Source organism: Cavia porcellus, unplaced genomic scaffold (genome assembly GCF_034190915.1).
Source record: "Cavia porcellus strain 051 isolate PalLab524CR breed Dunkin Hartley unplaced genomic scaffold, mCavPor4.1 scaffold_7, whole genome shotgun sequence".
NCBI classification, from domain to species: domain Eukaryota; kingdom Metazoa; phylum Chordata; class Mammalia; order Rodentia; family Caviidae; genus Cavia; species Cavia porcellus.
In genome coordinates this window covers 51,961,066-51,975,796 of record NW_026947490.1, presented here as the reverse complement: position 1 = coordinate 51,975,796, position 14,731 = coordinate 51,961,066, and the positions used below count along the sequence as shown (strand labels likewise).

Below are 14,731 nucleotides of genomic sequence, written 5' to 3'. Positions count from 1 at the left end.
CAAAAATCCCCTTCTGGGAGCAAGACGACCAAATGGCTTGTCTATGCTCCATTCTCCCCACTTTTCAAACAGAGTGAACAAAAGTTCCTGGAGAGAAGGCACAGCACGGCACAAATTCACCTTCTACTGCCCTCGGAGAGGTGTTAATCAGTGATACCTTATATCCTAGAATCCTAAGAGTCTAAGCTCATTGCTTCTGCTTTACCACTCCGCTCTGCCTGAAGACAAAACTAACTTGTATCCTCCCCTCATGAGATCCTCTTTCCTCTCCTTAGTATCTTACATAAAAAAGAAGGAAAGGAAATGAAAGAAGGGAGAAAAAAATCAACAAGGACCAAATTCTTCAATTCTATCAGCAAGAAAAGTTTTTGCATTTGCCTGATATAGATGAGCTTCTGAAAAAAAAATAAATCACTCCTGCCTCTACTCGGAAAGAAATATAATTAGAAGCTCTTTACACTGTCTGAAGTTATTTCAGTCCTGTTGTGCTGCAGGACTCCTGCCACCAGAATTATATTCCTGTAATATACAGCACTCTTCCAATGGGGGCCCCCAACCCGTATGTATGAACTTAGACACACAAACACAAAAATTATTCTCTAAAGCTTTAAAAGAGTGGAGAGTCGAAGCCCCATCATGCAATCGCTATATGAAAAGAAGGGGCAGACAGGAATAATAAGGGAGACTGTCAAAAAAGAAATACAGTAGTAGACTTAAAAATATACCCTACAGTTCTGTGATGGGGCTGCTAATTGAACACAGTGAGAAAGGGAGAGAGAACAAAAGGGTGTTAAGGAAGTAAAAAATAAATTCTAACCTCCTCCAATGATTTGATTTAACTTCAGTGCAGATTATGTGCAGAGGAAAATTGGCTGAACAGTGCCATATATAGCTATTACATTCTAAAATTGAAAACTACTCACAACACTTGCAACTATTCACTGCTATCTATAAATATTCTCCTTAGTAAATGGCACCTAATTTTTTACCTTTTTCTAATTTTTAAAGCTGCATGATTTTGACATAGAACAAAAAAAATTTCAAGAAATACTTTAAAATACATTGAGTCTTTTTCAGAAATGCAATTTGGGACTTTTTCCCTTCTCTTCTATCCCATGAAACTCAGTAGCTCCCACATTTATGCATATGCAATACGCCTATTAGCCTATTGCTAAGAGGTCAGAAGACAAGAAATGGTTCAGAAAGAAGGGAAGGAAGAAAAGAAGAAAAGAGAAAGAAAGAAAGAAAGAAAGAAAGAAAGAAAGAAAAAAAGAAAGAAGGAAGGAAGGAAAGAAAGCGATTCGAACGCCTACATTCAGTGCCTATGTTCCTAGTCTGAACATACAGATAAAATCCATATCTAAAATATACATTACTCTATGTTTAAACAATTTTTTTTCTTGCTGTTGTCTAAAACTTGCCACCTAAGCATTTTCCTGGTATTTTTCTATCTTCTCATTCACTTTCAAAGATCAAAATTATCAAAATAAAAATATCACATTCTGAAGCCAGCACACATAAGTTCTTTTTCATTTTTAATATTCTGACAATAATTTCCGACTTAAATACCCATCAATCAACTGTAATTCAGATGTGCTGCCTACTTCGAGTATTATACACATGTGTGTGTTTTTCAAAGCTCTAAAAGGTTGATGAGACAACTGAGATAGCTTTCCTGCTTAGTTCTGAGTCCTTCAACTAAAACCCTTAACAAAGTCATAATGCAAAAGCAGTTGAATGAATGCAATTACCAAGGACCTCTCCAGAGTTCTACCTAGGTGAGCAAAGTGTGAACACCTTCACCTTATAACACAAACAAAGGCCTCCCAAAGTCAAGCGCCTTCTACAATGTTTCAAGTAGCTGCTTAACCAGCTCCCTAAGGGCCAAGAGTTGGAAAGTAACAATAGGAAATGTCCCAAAGCAACAAGGAAGTATTTGTGAACAGATCCTCAAGGGTCAGAACAAGAAAAATAGAAGAACACAACCCCAAAATGCTTGTCCAAGGTAACAGACACTTAATATTACTCCACTCCATCCATCACAAAGGAAGGTATGTTGGCCCCAGGTAGCAAGGTACAGATTCTGAGCAACAAACTTATTGTACTTTAGAATCCGTGTTCTTTTCAACACATCATAGTTGTCCACTGGTTTATCCCTTCAATCCTTCCAGCACTCAGGTTGAAAAATAAGAAGGAACATTTGTTTAACTTTCACGCAAAGGTGTCATCTTGGTCCAAAACTGTATTTTCCCTCAACACAGGAATCAATGATACTTAAGACATTCCATTGACATTATTTCATAAACTTCTGAAAATATGTAATTCTTATCTTAGATACTCAAAAAGTCGCCACGCATTAAATGTGTTGACAGAATTTTTTCAAAAAGCACAATCTGCATCCCAACTAGAGAATGACACACTGAGAACAATATTTTGACCAACCTAAGTTTTCCTGTCACCAGACTTTGGCCAATATTAACACACAGCAAAGTCCAAGCAACACCTGAACCGGTTTTCCCCTCACACCCACCCACTCTGACCAGTTACTGCCTGAGTAGGTTTTAATTTGGAAACTAGGCATATATATTGGCCATAATGTCCACGTACATGCTCTCACTGTCTTCCTTTTAATAAAAACCTAATAAAACGTCTTCAAAAATAAAACATTCCTCAGCCTGTGTTATTACACAGGCCTTTACATCTTGGTCTTGCATTTTTATGAACTAAAACCAGCAGGATCGCGTACTCAGAAACAAATTTCAACAAATTTCAAGCAAATATGCAAAGTAAATACACATCAGAGATCAACGGAGAAAAAAGGTCGAAAAGAGGAGAAATGAAAAAAACATAAGTATACGTATACATACTTAAGTTTCCTTATTCTGATCCAGTAGGAAAAAAAACCTAGAAAGTATGACAAACTGGAAAAATAAAGCTCTTTTGATATTTATATGCACAATCCACAGATGTCTTAAAAGGCATCTCACAGCTAAAATAATGCAATTATCAGGTTGGCAATAAGATTAGTCTTTGGCAAAGCAATGGGGAAGATTCAAAGGTCTGAACATCACTTTTCAGGTGCTTTGTCTAGGATGTTATGCACAACACCAATCACAGACAACAAAGGACCTGCTTACTAATATTATATACATTTGAAGACCCAAGTAATTACATATTCAATCAACAGTCGCCTCTTGAAACTATTTTTTTAAGGCATAACACAGAGGGCTCGAAAAGAGAAAGCCAGCCTCAGTGCACCCCCCCCTTCCATTTTTATGTGTAACTATCAATGTATATCAACCGGGCATGCAATCATATTTATTGTCACTTTCATTCATGTCATGCCCTTGCTTATATGGTTTAGATATGAATTATTGACTGTTACACTCCTTGTTGTAATAAATAAATAAATAAATAGGACGTCAGGTAGTCTGCACTGGGCTTTAAAGCGAGCAGGGAAGTCAGAGCCCAGAAGAAGCTCCCGCTTTATGTAACCACCCCCCTGTCCCTCATCTTTAAGCTCTGGTTTCAGATTGCCGCCTCCTCAACTCTTTCTTCTTACAGCAGAGAGATTTACCCACTTTGGAAAATTAAGGATTAAAATAAACAAGAGGATGTTGCTAAATGTCCTTCCCTGAGCATCTGTTGTTTAAGAACACCTCTGATTGATGACTGCTATTTTTTAATTGTTGCTTTAAAATTTAAATGTCCTCCTGGGATGTGTTATAAGTGTGTTAGTCCATGATATGAGGTTTAGAAAGTAGAAAAACAGGAGAGTGAGTGATCACAAGGTAGTATGCTCTACTAAACCCAACAATTCTCCTTGCTATAAAATCACAGGCCATTCAAATACCGATAACCTAATGTACAGTGCTTTCCACAAAGGTTATTTGCTTTAAGAACCTCTAGTCTGCTGTATAAATAGGAGAAAGAAGAAGAGAGAAAGAAAAAGAAACTTAAACAGTTTAGGCCCCTCCATACAACACCAAAAAGATAAGATTTTAATTATGAGCCAAAATATATTTAATTTGGGAAACAGACTGTTACTTTCATATTTCCCCACAAAGATACACCATTCCATAAATTTCCCTTCAGAACCTATATTTTAACTCCAGTTTCAAAAAAGACTGAGAATAGAGTTAAGGAAAATAAATCTATAATGCTTAAAAACAACTGCCAAGAAGCTAATAGTTTTCTTTTAAAGAAAGCAGGACTAGGACATCCTATTAGAATTGTAAGGACAACCATGGCTGTACTTTTATTCTGAAATTTTACATTTAAATTAGAGGCTCATGACTGCTGGTTAAGGATTCAGTTGGCCAAAGAAAATGTCAAAATGTATTTTCATTCCTACCTGTTTTTTCTTTGATTTCACACAACACATTAAACAAGGCGGGCTTCATTCTGTGGCAGTTTAGAGCATGTTTTCTGTAAGAAAAACAACAACATGATAGCTTAGGTGGATTCTCAAGATTGAGTCATGCAAAAGGGGAAAATCTGAACATTTAGGCAAAATTACGGTCTGAGCAGAACTCTGTGGCATGCTTCAATTGTTTTTATGACAATACACAAAGTTCTGCCATACAGAAAGAAATAATGTTAATTAGCAGTAAGAGAGTAGGGATTTAAGTAAAGAACAGAACTAACCTAAATTATGCCCACTTAGGGAAAGTTTTTTTTTTATAATAGTTTAATCAAAGTGGAATTCTTAAACCAATAATCTCATACAGGACAATGAATACAGCAAAGCCAAATGCAGTTTTATATAATCTATGCAATGTCCACAGCCTAGGAGCTGTCTGCCTCTCAGCCGGGTGTGTGTGTGTGTGTATGTGTGTGTGTTTTCAAATTTAATTCACCCATGTGTTCAAATTCATTCCGCAGATGCCCCTGTATTCTCATAAACACAAGATGCTTGAAAGGTCTTCTTAGTGGAACTGTCAATTTATAAAATTTCAGTCCCCAAGTTAAAGAGTATGGAAATGTATTGCCAGGGGGCAAACATACCCATATGGGGAATAAATTCATTTCTCTGTGTTCACATTATGCCTCTTGTGCACACACTGCTTATTTGCAGGTGTTGAAATTCAATTATTTACAATTAGGACCTTGCACCCATTGGGGAAAAAATAAATACAATTGTGCCTTTTAGATTAGTGATTTACCTGGTCCTGGTGTCTGTGCGTGTCTGTATTTGGAATGCACTTGAAGACCCAAACAATACCTTTCCTCTTACTTTATTATGGAATCACTTAGCAGAATGATACTGCTTTGGAAATAAAATACGGATCATATCAGCTATTAGTTAAGAGCATTCTGTTTACTAACTGAAATTAATGTGTGAAGATAAATGAGAGGTCCTGGCACTCAAAACATATGCAATTCTTTCCTGATCATTTTGAAAGTTAAAAAAAAAAAATAGAAACACATCCTCATGAAGAATAGAGAGTACAAGAATGCTCTATCTACTGTACAACAGGGTGTAATAAATTCAAAATTCAAGACTATCAAAATGAACACATAGATTATATTTAAAACAGTAACTGCTACCTTTTAATCAACAAATACAGGTTTATAAAGATGTGACCAGGAAAGGAAAAAAAATATAGTATTGCTAAAGTAGTTACATGGTTTAATCAAAAAGAAAATATAGTAGACGATCTAGTCAATTTTCATGTGGAGTTGGAAAAAAAAGATAAAAGACTTTATTTTTAAAGATCTTATCTTCCCTTCCTCTTTTAAAACAGTTTTCACTAATCATATTCATACACATAGGCCCAAATACAAACAGAAATTCCCACACAGCTATAGAGAAATACTGCATTTCTACAGTTTTACAAATGGGATTATAGAGGGAAAACTGAAAATTTCCCTAGCCCAAAATTGTATCTGATCTCGCAGCCTCTAGGCCATTAACGGGACCGGCTGAGTGAAGCTAGTCCTCAATTTCACAAAAAAGAGAGGGATTAAATATCAGCAAAGTAGTGTCTATTCTTAATGATTCCTTCCAGTTCACAAACTTGTTTGCAAGCCGGTTTATTGGTATGTCTGAGTGTATTTTTCTGGAACAATATAATAGAGAAGTCTGCTCCAATTCAAAAGAGAACTGCCAGTGGGAAATTGTCCATTTACTAGACTTATTAGCTTTTCATCAGATAATAAAACTCAAAAAGAACACCAATTAATTTTAAAAACCTTTCCCTATTTTAAAAAAAATAGAATAGCCCTAGTCTTTTAACATTTGCAAGTTTCAGAGCACCCATAAACCTTAGTACTTTTTGAGTTTACATGTTGCATGTGCTGGCAGCTAAAATAAGAGTGTGATTCCCAACATCCACGCTTTTAGATATTTCCTCAAATTTTCCCAACTCAAATTTCTATTTCTCTTAGAAAAAAAAATTACATAGTATGTCTTCTCCATGTAACTGAGTCACTTAAGATAATTTTTATATATGTTTAAAAGATTTTCAAATTTAAAAAATATTTCAAAGATTCAATAAAGCTAAGTAATTGTAGAGACATACGTGGTCATTAGATCTTTTTAAATTCTTTCTTTCAAATTCGGCCTTAGGCTAGCTGGTAGTGGGTTGCCACTTAAATCTGTTTTATTCTAAAAGAGAATTTTCTATAGAATCTTGAGTTCAGAACTATGCACCTGGTGGTGGGTCAAGTTAGGAAGCTAGTTTCTTCATTAGGGTTCTTTAATGAACATCTTCGTGTCCCATAGTATTCAAATACACAAATTCACACAAGCTTTCCTTTCTGTTCAGTTATAGTCTAAGTGGTCAAGAAAGAAGCATGAGGAAAGAGCATGCTTAATTTTTGTCATCCTATTCTTTTTTTTAAAGGACCATAGATAGCTGCCTGTATCACAGAAGTCTAGTAAACCAACTCAAATTAAGAGACAATAAAGTTAAACTAAAAATCTGGGTCTCTTGAAACTAGCAAATGTGCCCAAGAGCCAAAATTATCTTTGCTTTTTTTTTGCCATTAGTTTATTCTAAAAACAGAATTGAGTGCAAAATATTTTCTGAATGCTGACAACTACTGACAAAGAAATAGCCTGTTTTTGTGATTATTGTTGTTGATTTGTTTTGGATCTGGTCAGGATGAGAAAGGAGAAAAGCTTGTAATTTTGGAAGGTAAGTCAAGAAAGAAAATCAAACTTGCCAATTAGCTAAAGAGTCAGCTAAATTTGCAAAAAGAGTTCTTGGGACATTTTATTCGGTAATGTTAGGAAGTCCCTCAAGCAGAAGGCAAAGAATGCTACTCTGAACTTGACAATTCTGCTCTCTCTTACACTTTTTTAAAGCAGTAAAAAGTGCCGAGGGCCGCTTTTGGATCAGTTGGCAGTATTTTCGGCGTGGCTGAGTGTTTGTGTGGCTCTATGGAGGTACCTCTATATTCACACACACGCACACACACACGCACGCACAATATGTACACAGCCACATCACAGCCTGGGCGATTACACTTTCGATAACAACGCTACTTCAAATTTTACTCCTCCGCCATGTAGTTGCTTGTCAAAATGGGAAAAGAAACAACATTTTAAAAGAAAGCTCTGTGGTGATTCGGTTCCCATTGTTTCCCCCTGCAAGAGGGAAAAAAACCAAAACAAACCAAAACAAAAAATCCAAGAAAGGAAAAGAAAAGCCTCCATCTCACCTGGCCTGCGCCTCATCCAAACTCTGGTCTGTGATGGTCATAATTTGCTGTAAAATGTCTCCAATGTCCTGCTTCCTCCCGCCCTCCCCCTCGGTCCCTCCGGCCCCATCCTGCAAGTGCTGGGACAGGCCGGGGTGTCCGGCCATCCCGACCCCAGCGTGGGAATGCATCAGCCTGGGCTGCTCGTCCATCTCCAAAGGCTACGGCAGCCCTCGGCTCTTCCTCTTCTGCTCCTCGGCTCGGCTCCTGGGAAGCACCAGGCTTTTTATCCTTCAAGCTGTCTTCAAATCCTTTTCAGGATAAACAGGGAAGGGGGAAAAAAAGAAGACCAAAAGAAGAAGAAGAAAAAAAATTCCCTTTGCCTCTTTAGAGGATGGTGGGAGGGTGGGGAGTGGGGAGGGGGAGGGGGCGTGAAGGGGTTGCGGGGTGAGGGTGGGGATGAGGGCTGGTGGGGAAGGGTGTTGACTCCAAAAAGCAAGAAAAATAAACCACCTTCCCACTTGGCGAAAAGAAATCAGAGCTGGCTTTTGGTTTTTCAGTCCGATCTCCTTTGCAAGGCAGAAATGGGCTCCCGGCGCTTAAATCTGTGGCTTAATCCTTTTGCAAATATGCATTGATCGGGAGAAAGGAGAGGAAGGCAGGGGGATTGCAATACAAACTTTCCCCCCCACCCCCCGCGGCCCCCCACCCCCACTCCGGGCCAGAGTGATCTCAAAGGGGGTGGGCTGTTGCAAAAGCCAGATCTCCCCCAGCAGCGGCGGCAGGCAAAGCCCAGGCTCTCTCCTCCTCCGTGTCTCTGCAAACTCCAGCAGCCCCGTCAGCCTCCTGCTTTTGTTTAGCTCAAGCTCAGGACTCCAGAAACATATACAGAAAAACCACAGCCTGAGAGGAGGAGGAGGAGAAGAAGGAGGAGGAGGAGGACGAGAAGGAGGAGAGGGGAGGGGGAAGAGGGAAAAGGGAAGGGGAGGGGGCGGGGAAGCCGAGAGGCGGGGGAGAAGAGAAGAAGGGAGGCAGGCTCTCGGGGCCACGCCCCCTCCTCTGATTGGTCATCAGAGAAAAGACGGTCTCCTCCTCTCCCTACTTCCCTCCCCGCCCCTCCCCCTCGGCCTCCTTCGGCTCCTCCCCTCCCGGAGCCCTGTCAATCAGAGTTCAGAGGTGGGCCGGGAAGGAGGCCGAGCTAATACTAAGTCTCCAGTCCTTAAAGGTGCAATGGTAACGTCGTTCCAGGTCACTTTGCACTTCTGCCTGGCTAGCTATCTTAGGTTGCGTCCTTGAAGAAAACGTGGTTCCACTTAAATGCAAACCTGCAATATTAACACGAAAGAAGATAGATGGTGTTGGTCTCTACGCCCATTCCCTGTTTTGGGGGGTTTTTGTGTGTTTTCTTTTTTTCTTTTTTTGCTCTAACGTTGCCAGTGATAACTTGATTGTTTTAAACCCTCTCAGAATTCAAGGAAACTATGGAGGGCAAAAGTTCGCCAGCAAGAAATAGTAACAAACACAACCAAGCTCCTAATGTAATTAATAACGATCTCTAATAAGTGGCATATGTAATAATAGTTAATTTTTAGAAGAAGCAATATAATCATAGGAGAGTTAAAAAGAATAGCAAGTTGTGAAAAAATACCAAATTGTATCATATTGTGGTATGAAAATTAAATGTTGAACTAGGAAACTAAATCAAACTGAGACAAAGAGATTAATAAATTCACCAAAGGAAAATAAGTTCACCAAACGAACTTAATAAATACATTGAACATGTCTCCTCCCCTGGGGGGGAATTAGTTATTTGGCTTAAATGCTTAATAAAGAAATGCATTATCACAGACTGGGTCTAGTTTTTAATATACTCTAATAAGCATTATTAACTGGGTGAAACAAACTGACATTTATTGAGTGCCTACTACGCACAAAGTAATTTACATGAGTTATTCTATTTAATCCCCCAAGACATCTCTGTGAGTTATGGATTATTATTTTCATTTTACAGAGAAGAAAGTCAGAAAGATTAAAGAACTTGCCCAAATCCACAGTTGCTAAGTGTCAAGGCTGCAATTCAAGTCCAACTATGACTCTCTCCAAAGGCCTGGTGTTTCCATTAGACGGTTTGTCTCAAACCTAGCAGAGAAGTACACACAGCATGAGCATGAGTCCTGTTGCCTGATTATAATTTGAACGCACATTTAAGAATACTGGACTCAAAGACGATGACTGAAAATAATAAAAAATAACAATAAATAATAAAATGATATCAGGAAGAAAGCCTGTAGGAAACTGTTAGCAAAACCCTGATACTGCCTCTCCAGATGAGATCCAAATTTGCCTTCAATCTTTTCATCAGGTAAGACAGAAGGGCTCACCCATCCAACTAGACACACAGTCACAACGCCCATAAGATAAAACAGCAGGTTAATCACTCTGGAAAAGGCTGACATATTTTGGAATATAAAAGAAATATTCTCCTGTGTAGCCACCACTCTTCCCCAGTGGTGATGTAACCAAAGAAAATGGGTGGGTCCTCTGTAAAACTCATTGTAACCAGTCTGCAAAATGGAAAGCAATCCAGCTAGGGATTTTTAGATCTGCAAATAATTTGTTACTCTTTTCATCAATCATTATTCAAAAGTTTGGCAAGATAAGGGCACTTAGGAAAACATTTCAAAGCTGTTCTTAACAAGCTACTTGGCACTTATTAGTAGAAAAGCATGCAATAGGGGGTATTAATTGTAATTACAATGTCATACTAGTTAATAACAATTGTTTTATTCACCTACATACCCTGACTTACACAGTTTCCTTAATCAACTCTAATCAAATGTTGTGCGCAAAACTATTCTTAAATCATATATCAATCAACCAAATTAGGATATCAACCAAATAAGGGATTTTAGGATATCCCTTATTCTTAAAGATGAAGTCAACACAAGGCTTATAAGAAATCAGTATGTGAACAATTCGTTCAAAAATTTTTTAAAAAAGCCTTATTAGGGCAAAGTTTTTGAAAGGGTCCTACCAATATGAGAAGATCATTGTCAACTAGGAATATTATAATAGGAAAATAAATGAGCACAGTATTACTATTAAGAATAGAGTTTATTTTGTGTTTTGTTTTGACAATATGAGAGTTGAACTCAGTGTCTTCTCACCGAGCTGCATCTGTACAATTTAATAAATAAACATTATTTTTTGAAGCAAGTCCTCATTAAATGGCCAAGTTCCCATGCTGGGCTTACACTTCCAAGTCTTCTGCTTTCACCTCCAGAGTATAGAGTACAGGCGTGCACTATTGTACCTGGTTAGGGATAGCTAATAGTTATTCAGCATTTACTGTGGTTAGGTATTCTATTCAAGATGAATCTTTTTGTTTGTTTTGTTTTGTTTTGTTTTGTTTTGCTTTGTTTTGGAGACAGTCTAGGACTCCATAGCCCAGATTGGCCTGGCTTCTGGAAATTTCTACCCTCCGGCCTCAGTCTACAGAGTACCAGGATTATAGGATGCACAACCGCGCTCAGCTGTATTTTAATTTAATTTCGTCACTACAACCATTTAACTTCAGTTCTTTTGATTTTAACTACTACTCCATAATATTTCCCAAATATATTTCAGTATCAAATAAATGCAATAGCAGTGATATCACACCATAGACACACTCTAAGAGACGAGACGTAATTAGAGTCAAGAGAAGTAGGCTTTGAGGTGGGCTTAAAGGATGAGTTGGATCTAGAAGACAGAGTAGGCTTTGAGGTGGGCTTAAAGGATGAGTTGGATCTAGAAGACAGAGTTAAGAAATTTAATAGGAGTTCAGATCGAGTGTCTCTTTGGCCACAGTAGAGTGCTATTAGAGAGATATAACTGGATGCACTCTGAATAGCAGCACTGGTACTAAGGATACTGAGGAGGGACTAAATTGTTGATTCGTTTCAGGATGAGTTACTTGGTTGCCTAACCCAATGGGCAGCAATTAGCTGGTTGCCCAAATCATGTGAAAAGGGAAGATGGAATTAGGAAAATGAATTAGGAAGGTGACAATTGAAATGGAAAAAAGAGAGGAACATTTTCAAGTTGGAACCACCCAAAATTGATAATTGATTTTGTGTGAGCAGGAAAGACAAAGAGAATGCTTTCAAGTTGGGTGTGAATGATGTGCAGGCATTAATGTAATAATAAGTATAGCTATTGATACAATTTTGATTGTATTTCAGCACTTGTGCATAACCACCTGATTTTCACAATTTAACATCTAATTTTAACGATAACCTATTTGTAGATGAAGAAACCAAGGTTCCTAGAAGTTGAATTACTAGACAAAGTACAGAACTGACTTCCTCAAACAGCGAGGATGCACCTGAGAAATGCATCAGGAAGTGGTTCTTTGGCTATGTGGTTGTAGAGAGCACTTGCACAAACTGGAACAGCTACATTCTCACAAGACAATACAACCCTGTGGGACTGCACAGTACATGTGGTCCATTGTTGACCACATTGTCCTGTGCATATGACTCTAGGATATAAACACTCTTACTCTTAATGCCTTACACAGAATAAAGGAAGTCAAAAGCAGAAACTATCAAAGGTGCGACAGAGTAAAAAGTAGTATCTTATTTGCATGACATGGTGGTTTACACCTATAATCCCAGCACTCTGGGAGGCTGAGAAACAAGGAGTCAAACTTAGAGCCCAGCGTGGAAATTTAGCAACTTAGTGAGACCTTGTCTTAAAATAAAAAATGAAAAAGGGCTGAGGTTGTAGCTCAGTGTGTACATCCTGGGATCAACTCCTAGTACCTCAAACAAACAAGCAAACAAACAAAAAATTTATAAAAATAGATAGTGAAGAGAAACTTCTACATACAGTTTCCATAACTTAAGGGCTGTTATAAGAGATGCATAGTGCTTTTCGTACCTTCCATAGCTCAGCAGTATTTTAATTATAATAGGTGTTTTACAAATTTGTGTTGAAAGAATTAATGATGCTAATAATGATGCTGTGTGTCTTCAGACTACTAACTAAAGCCCATTGAATCATGTGTTAAGAATATGAGTCATTATCAAAATTTAGCAAAGTATTTTCCAAGTGACCTTATTTTAACATGTCCATGGTCATCTTACCATGTATACTTCGGGGTCAAGATTTGCTTACTCTGAGGATTCTCCTTCAAACTTCATTTGAAGCTCACTGGAATATGCTATCATATTCCATAATGGACAGAGGATAGAGCTCCAGGAATATGGACAAAGACCCATTATCTGCTTTAGCAACTGACATGGTAGCAAAGAAGACCCTTCACATGGCCCTGGACATAAACTCATCGCCTTATAATGTTGGATCATCCAAGCAGTCTCCAATCTATGTACCTTTATGATTATATTTTGATTGGCCTCAAGGTATTTGTAACTTCCTTATTCTTATGGAAAAAAAAAAAATCTGCTGCCTAAGAGAGTCACATCCAAAGCTAGGAGCCAAAAAATAATACCTGAGACAGTTGCTGCAATCTTTTCTCCCTACAGATTTTTATCTTTCTCCTTCAGCTACTTTCTTGGCTTCTTACTTTTTGCTTTTCTTAAACTTTTCCACTCACTTCTCCACCCTCATTATCTCTTTTACTCTCTTCTGTTCAACCTCTTCCAACCTGCTCAAAGAGGACTTCTTTCTGAGTGCTGTTTTGTTGCTTCCTTAGGCAGGCTTTAAAACAGGGTTGGGCCACCTACCTCTCTGCCTGTGCCAGGGAAGAGAAAATTCTAGAACAGGCATTCTAAACCTAGGGTCTATGTGTGAGCTTCACCTGTTCTTCAATCTCCGGGAACTGTGAAGAAAATTTAGTGATCTGTGTTACTTCACCTTGCTTCAAGCAGAATTCAAGACATTTATCAGAACCTCAAGAGATTTCAGGACCCCGAATATGTAACATCCCATTAGCTTTCACCAGCAAATGCCACAGTGTTGCCCTGCTAGGCTGGGGAAACCGTGTGGTACAGAGTGATGCAATTTTTCAAAGAAATATCTGGTTTTATTTCTCAAACAGTCAACAGCCCATTAGGACTGGCTATTGAATGATAGTCAATACCGTGTCAATATCAGGACTAAAGAGCCAAAAATACAAATCCTTGAGAGCAAATCAAAAGACAGTGTACGGAGCTGTGCAACTGAATGCTGACATTATTATATTCAAGACACTGGGAATATAGTGGCAACAAGGCAGGCTGAGTTCCCTGATTTTATGCAACTTGCATTCTGGTGTAAGAAATAAACAATATACCACACATGTATATACGCTCATATATATATGTACACTCATAAAAGCCATGTATAACACAAGACAGAGTAATATGACATGGAATCTGGAAGATCACATCAGTCAGAGTGATCAAGAAAGAATATTCTCAAAGCTGACTTTTGGATTTAGTTGAATGATGAAAATCCAGATGTGCCGAAAGAATTCTGGGAAAGAATGATTGGGAAGAAAGTATGAGAAAGAAGAAGCAACATATGCAAAGGGCATTTGTTGGGATGATTTGAAAGAAGGAAAACCAGAGAGACTAAAGTCCAATATACAAGAGAAAAAGTACTTAAAGATGAAATCAGTTTGAGAAAAAAAAAAAAAAAAAAAAAAAAAAAAAAAAAAAAAAAAAAACAAGTTATTTATAGACATTTAGGCCATGGTAAGAAGATTGGATTTTATGAGGGGTGACAGAATACATGGTGAATGCTTGAATTTTTAAAAGTTATTACAATAAAAATGTATTACTATAAATTCTCTTCAATATATACCTCCTTGCTTCAGATACACATATCTCACTATACGTGCACACATACATACACACATATCTTTACATGGTATGTGTCTTAGTTACTTTTTACTCATTGCTGAGACAAAATACCTGAAGCCCAAAGTTGGGAAAAGAAAGGCTTATTTCTTATAGTTTTTGGAGGTTTCAGTCCGTATTCAGTTGGCTGCAAGGCAGGGTGGCATGGCTGGGCCGCAGTTCATGGCAGCTGCAAACAGAAAGGCAGAAACCAGCAAAAGAGAAAGACATACTTTCTTCCTGCCATTACATTACATCCT

General features: G+C 38.0%; 1 protein-coding gene across 5 annotated transcripts in view; it reads right to left on the bottom strand.

Annotated features, from left to right (window-relative positions):
- The window catches only part of Pbx1 (PBX homeobox 1), a 302,933-nt gene extending 294,294 nt beyond the window's left edge, over positions 1 to 8,639 (bottom strand). For 3 of the 5 annotated variants that reach the window (XM_063253590.1, XM_003468637.5, XM_013151218.3), the window contains exons 1-2: positions 7,669 to 8,638; positions 4,355 to 4,428 (exon numbers count right to left, since the gene is read on the bottom strand). In XM_063253590.1, the coding sequence (XP_063109660.1) occupies positions 4,355 to 4,428; positions 7,669 to 7,859 (265 nt within the window). In that variant the 5' untranslated portion in view covers positions 7,860 to 8,638. Of the gene's footprint in view, positions 1 to 4,354; positions 4,429 to 7,668 lie in introns of all 5 variants that reach the window. The other 2 variants (XM_013151216.3, XM_063253589.1) reach the window with 2 other exon arrangements.
- Between the last annotated feature and the right edge of the window lie 6,092 nt (positions 8,640 to 14,731).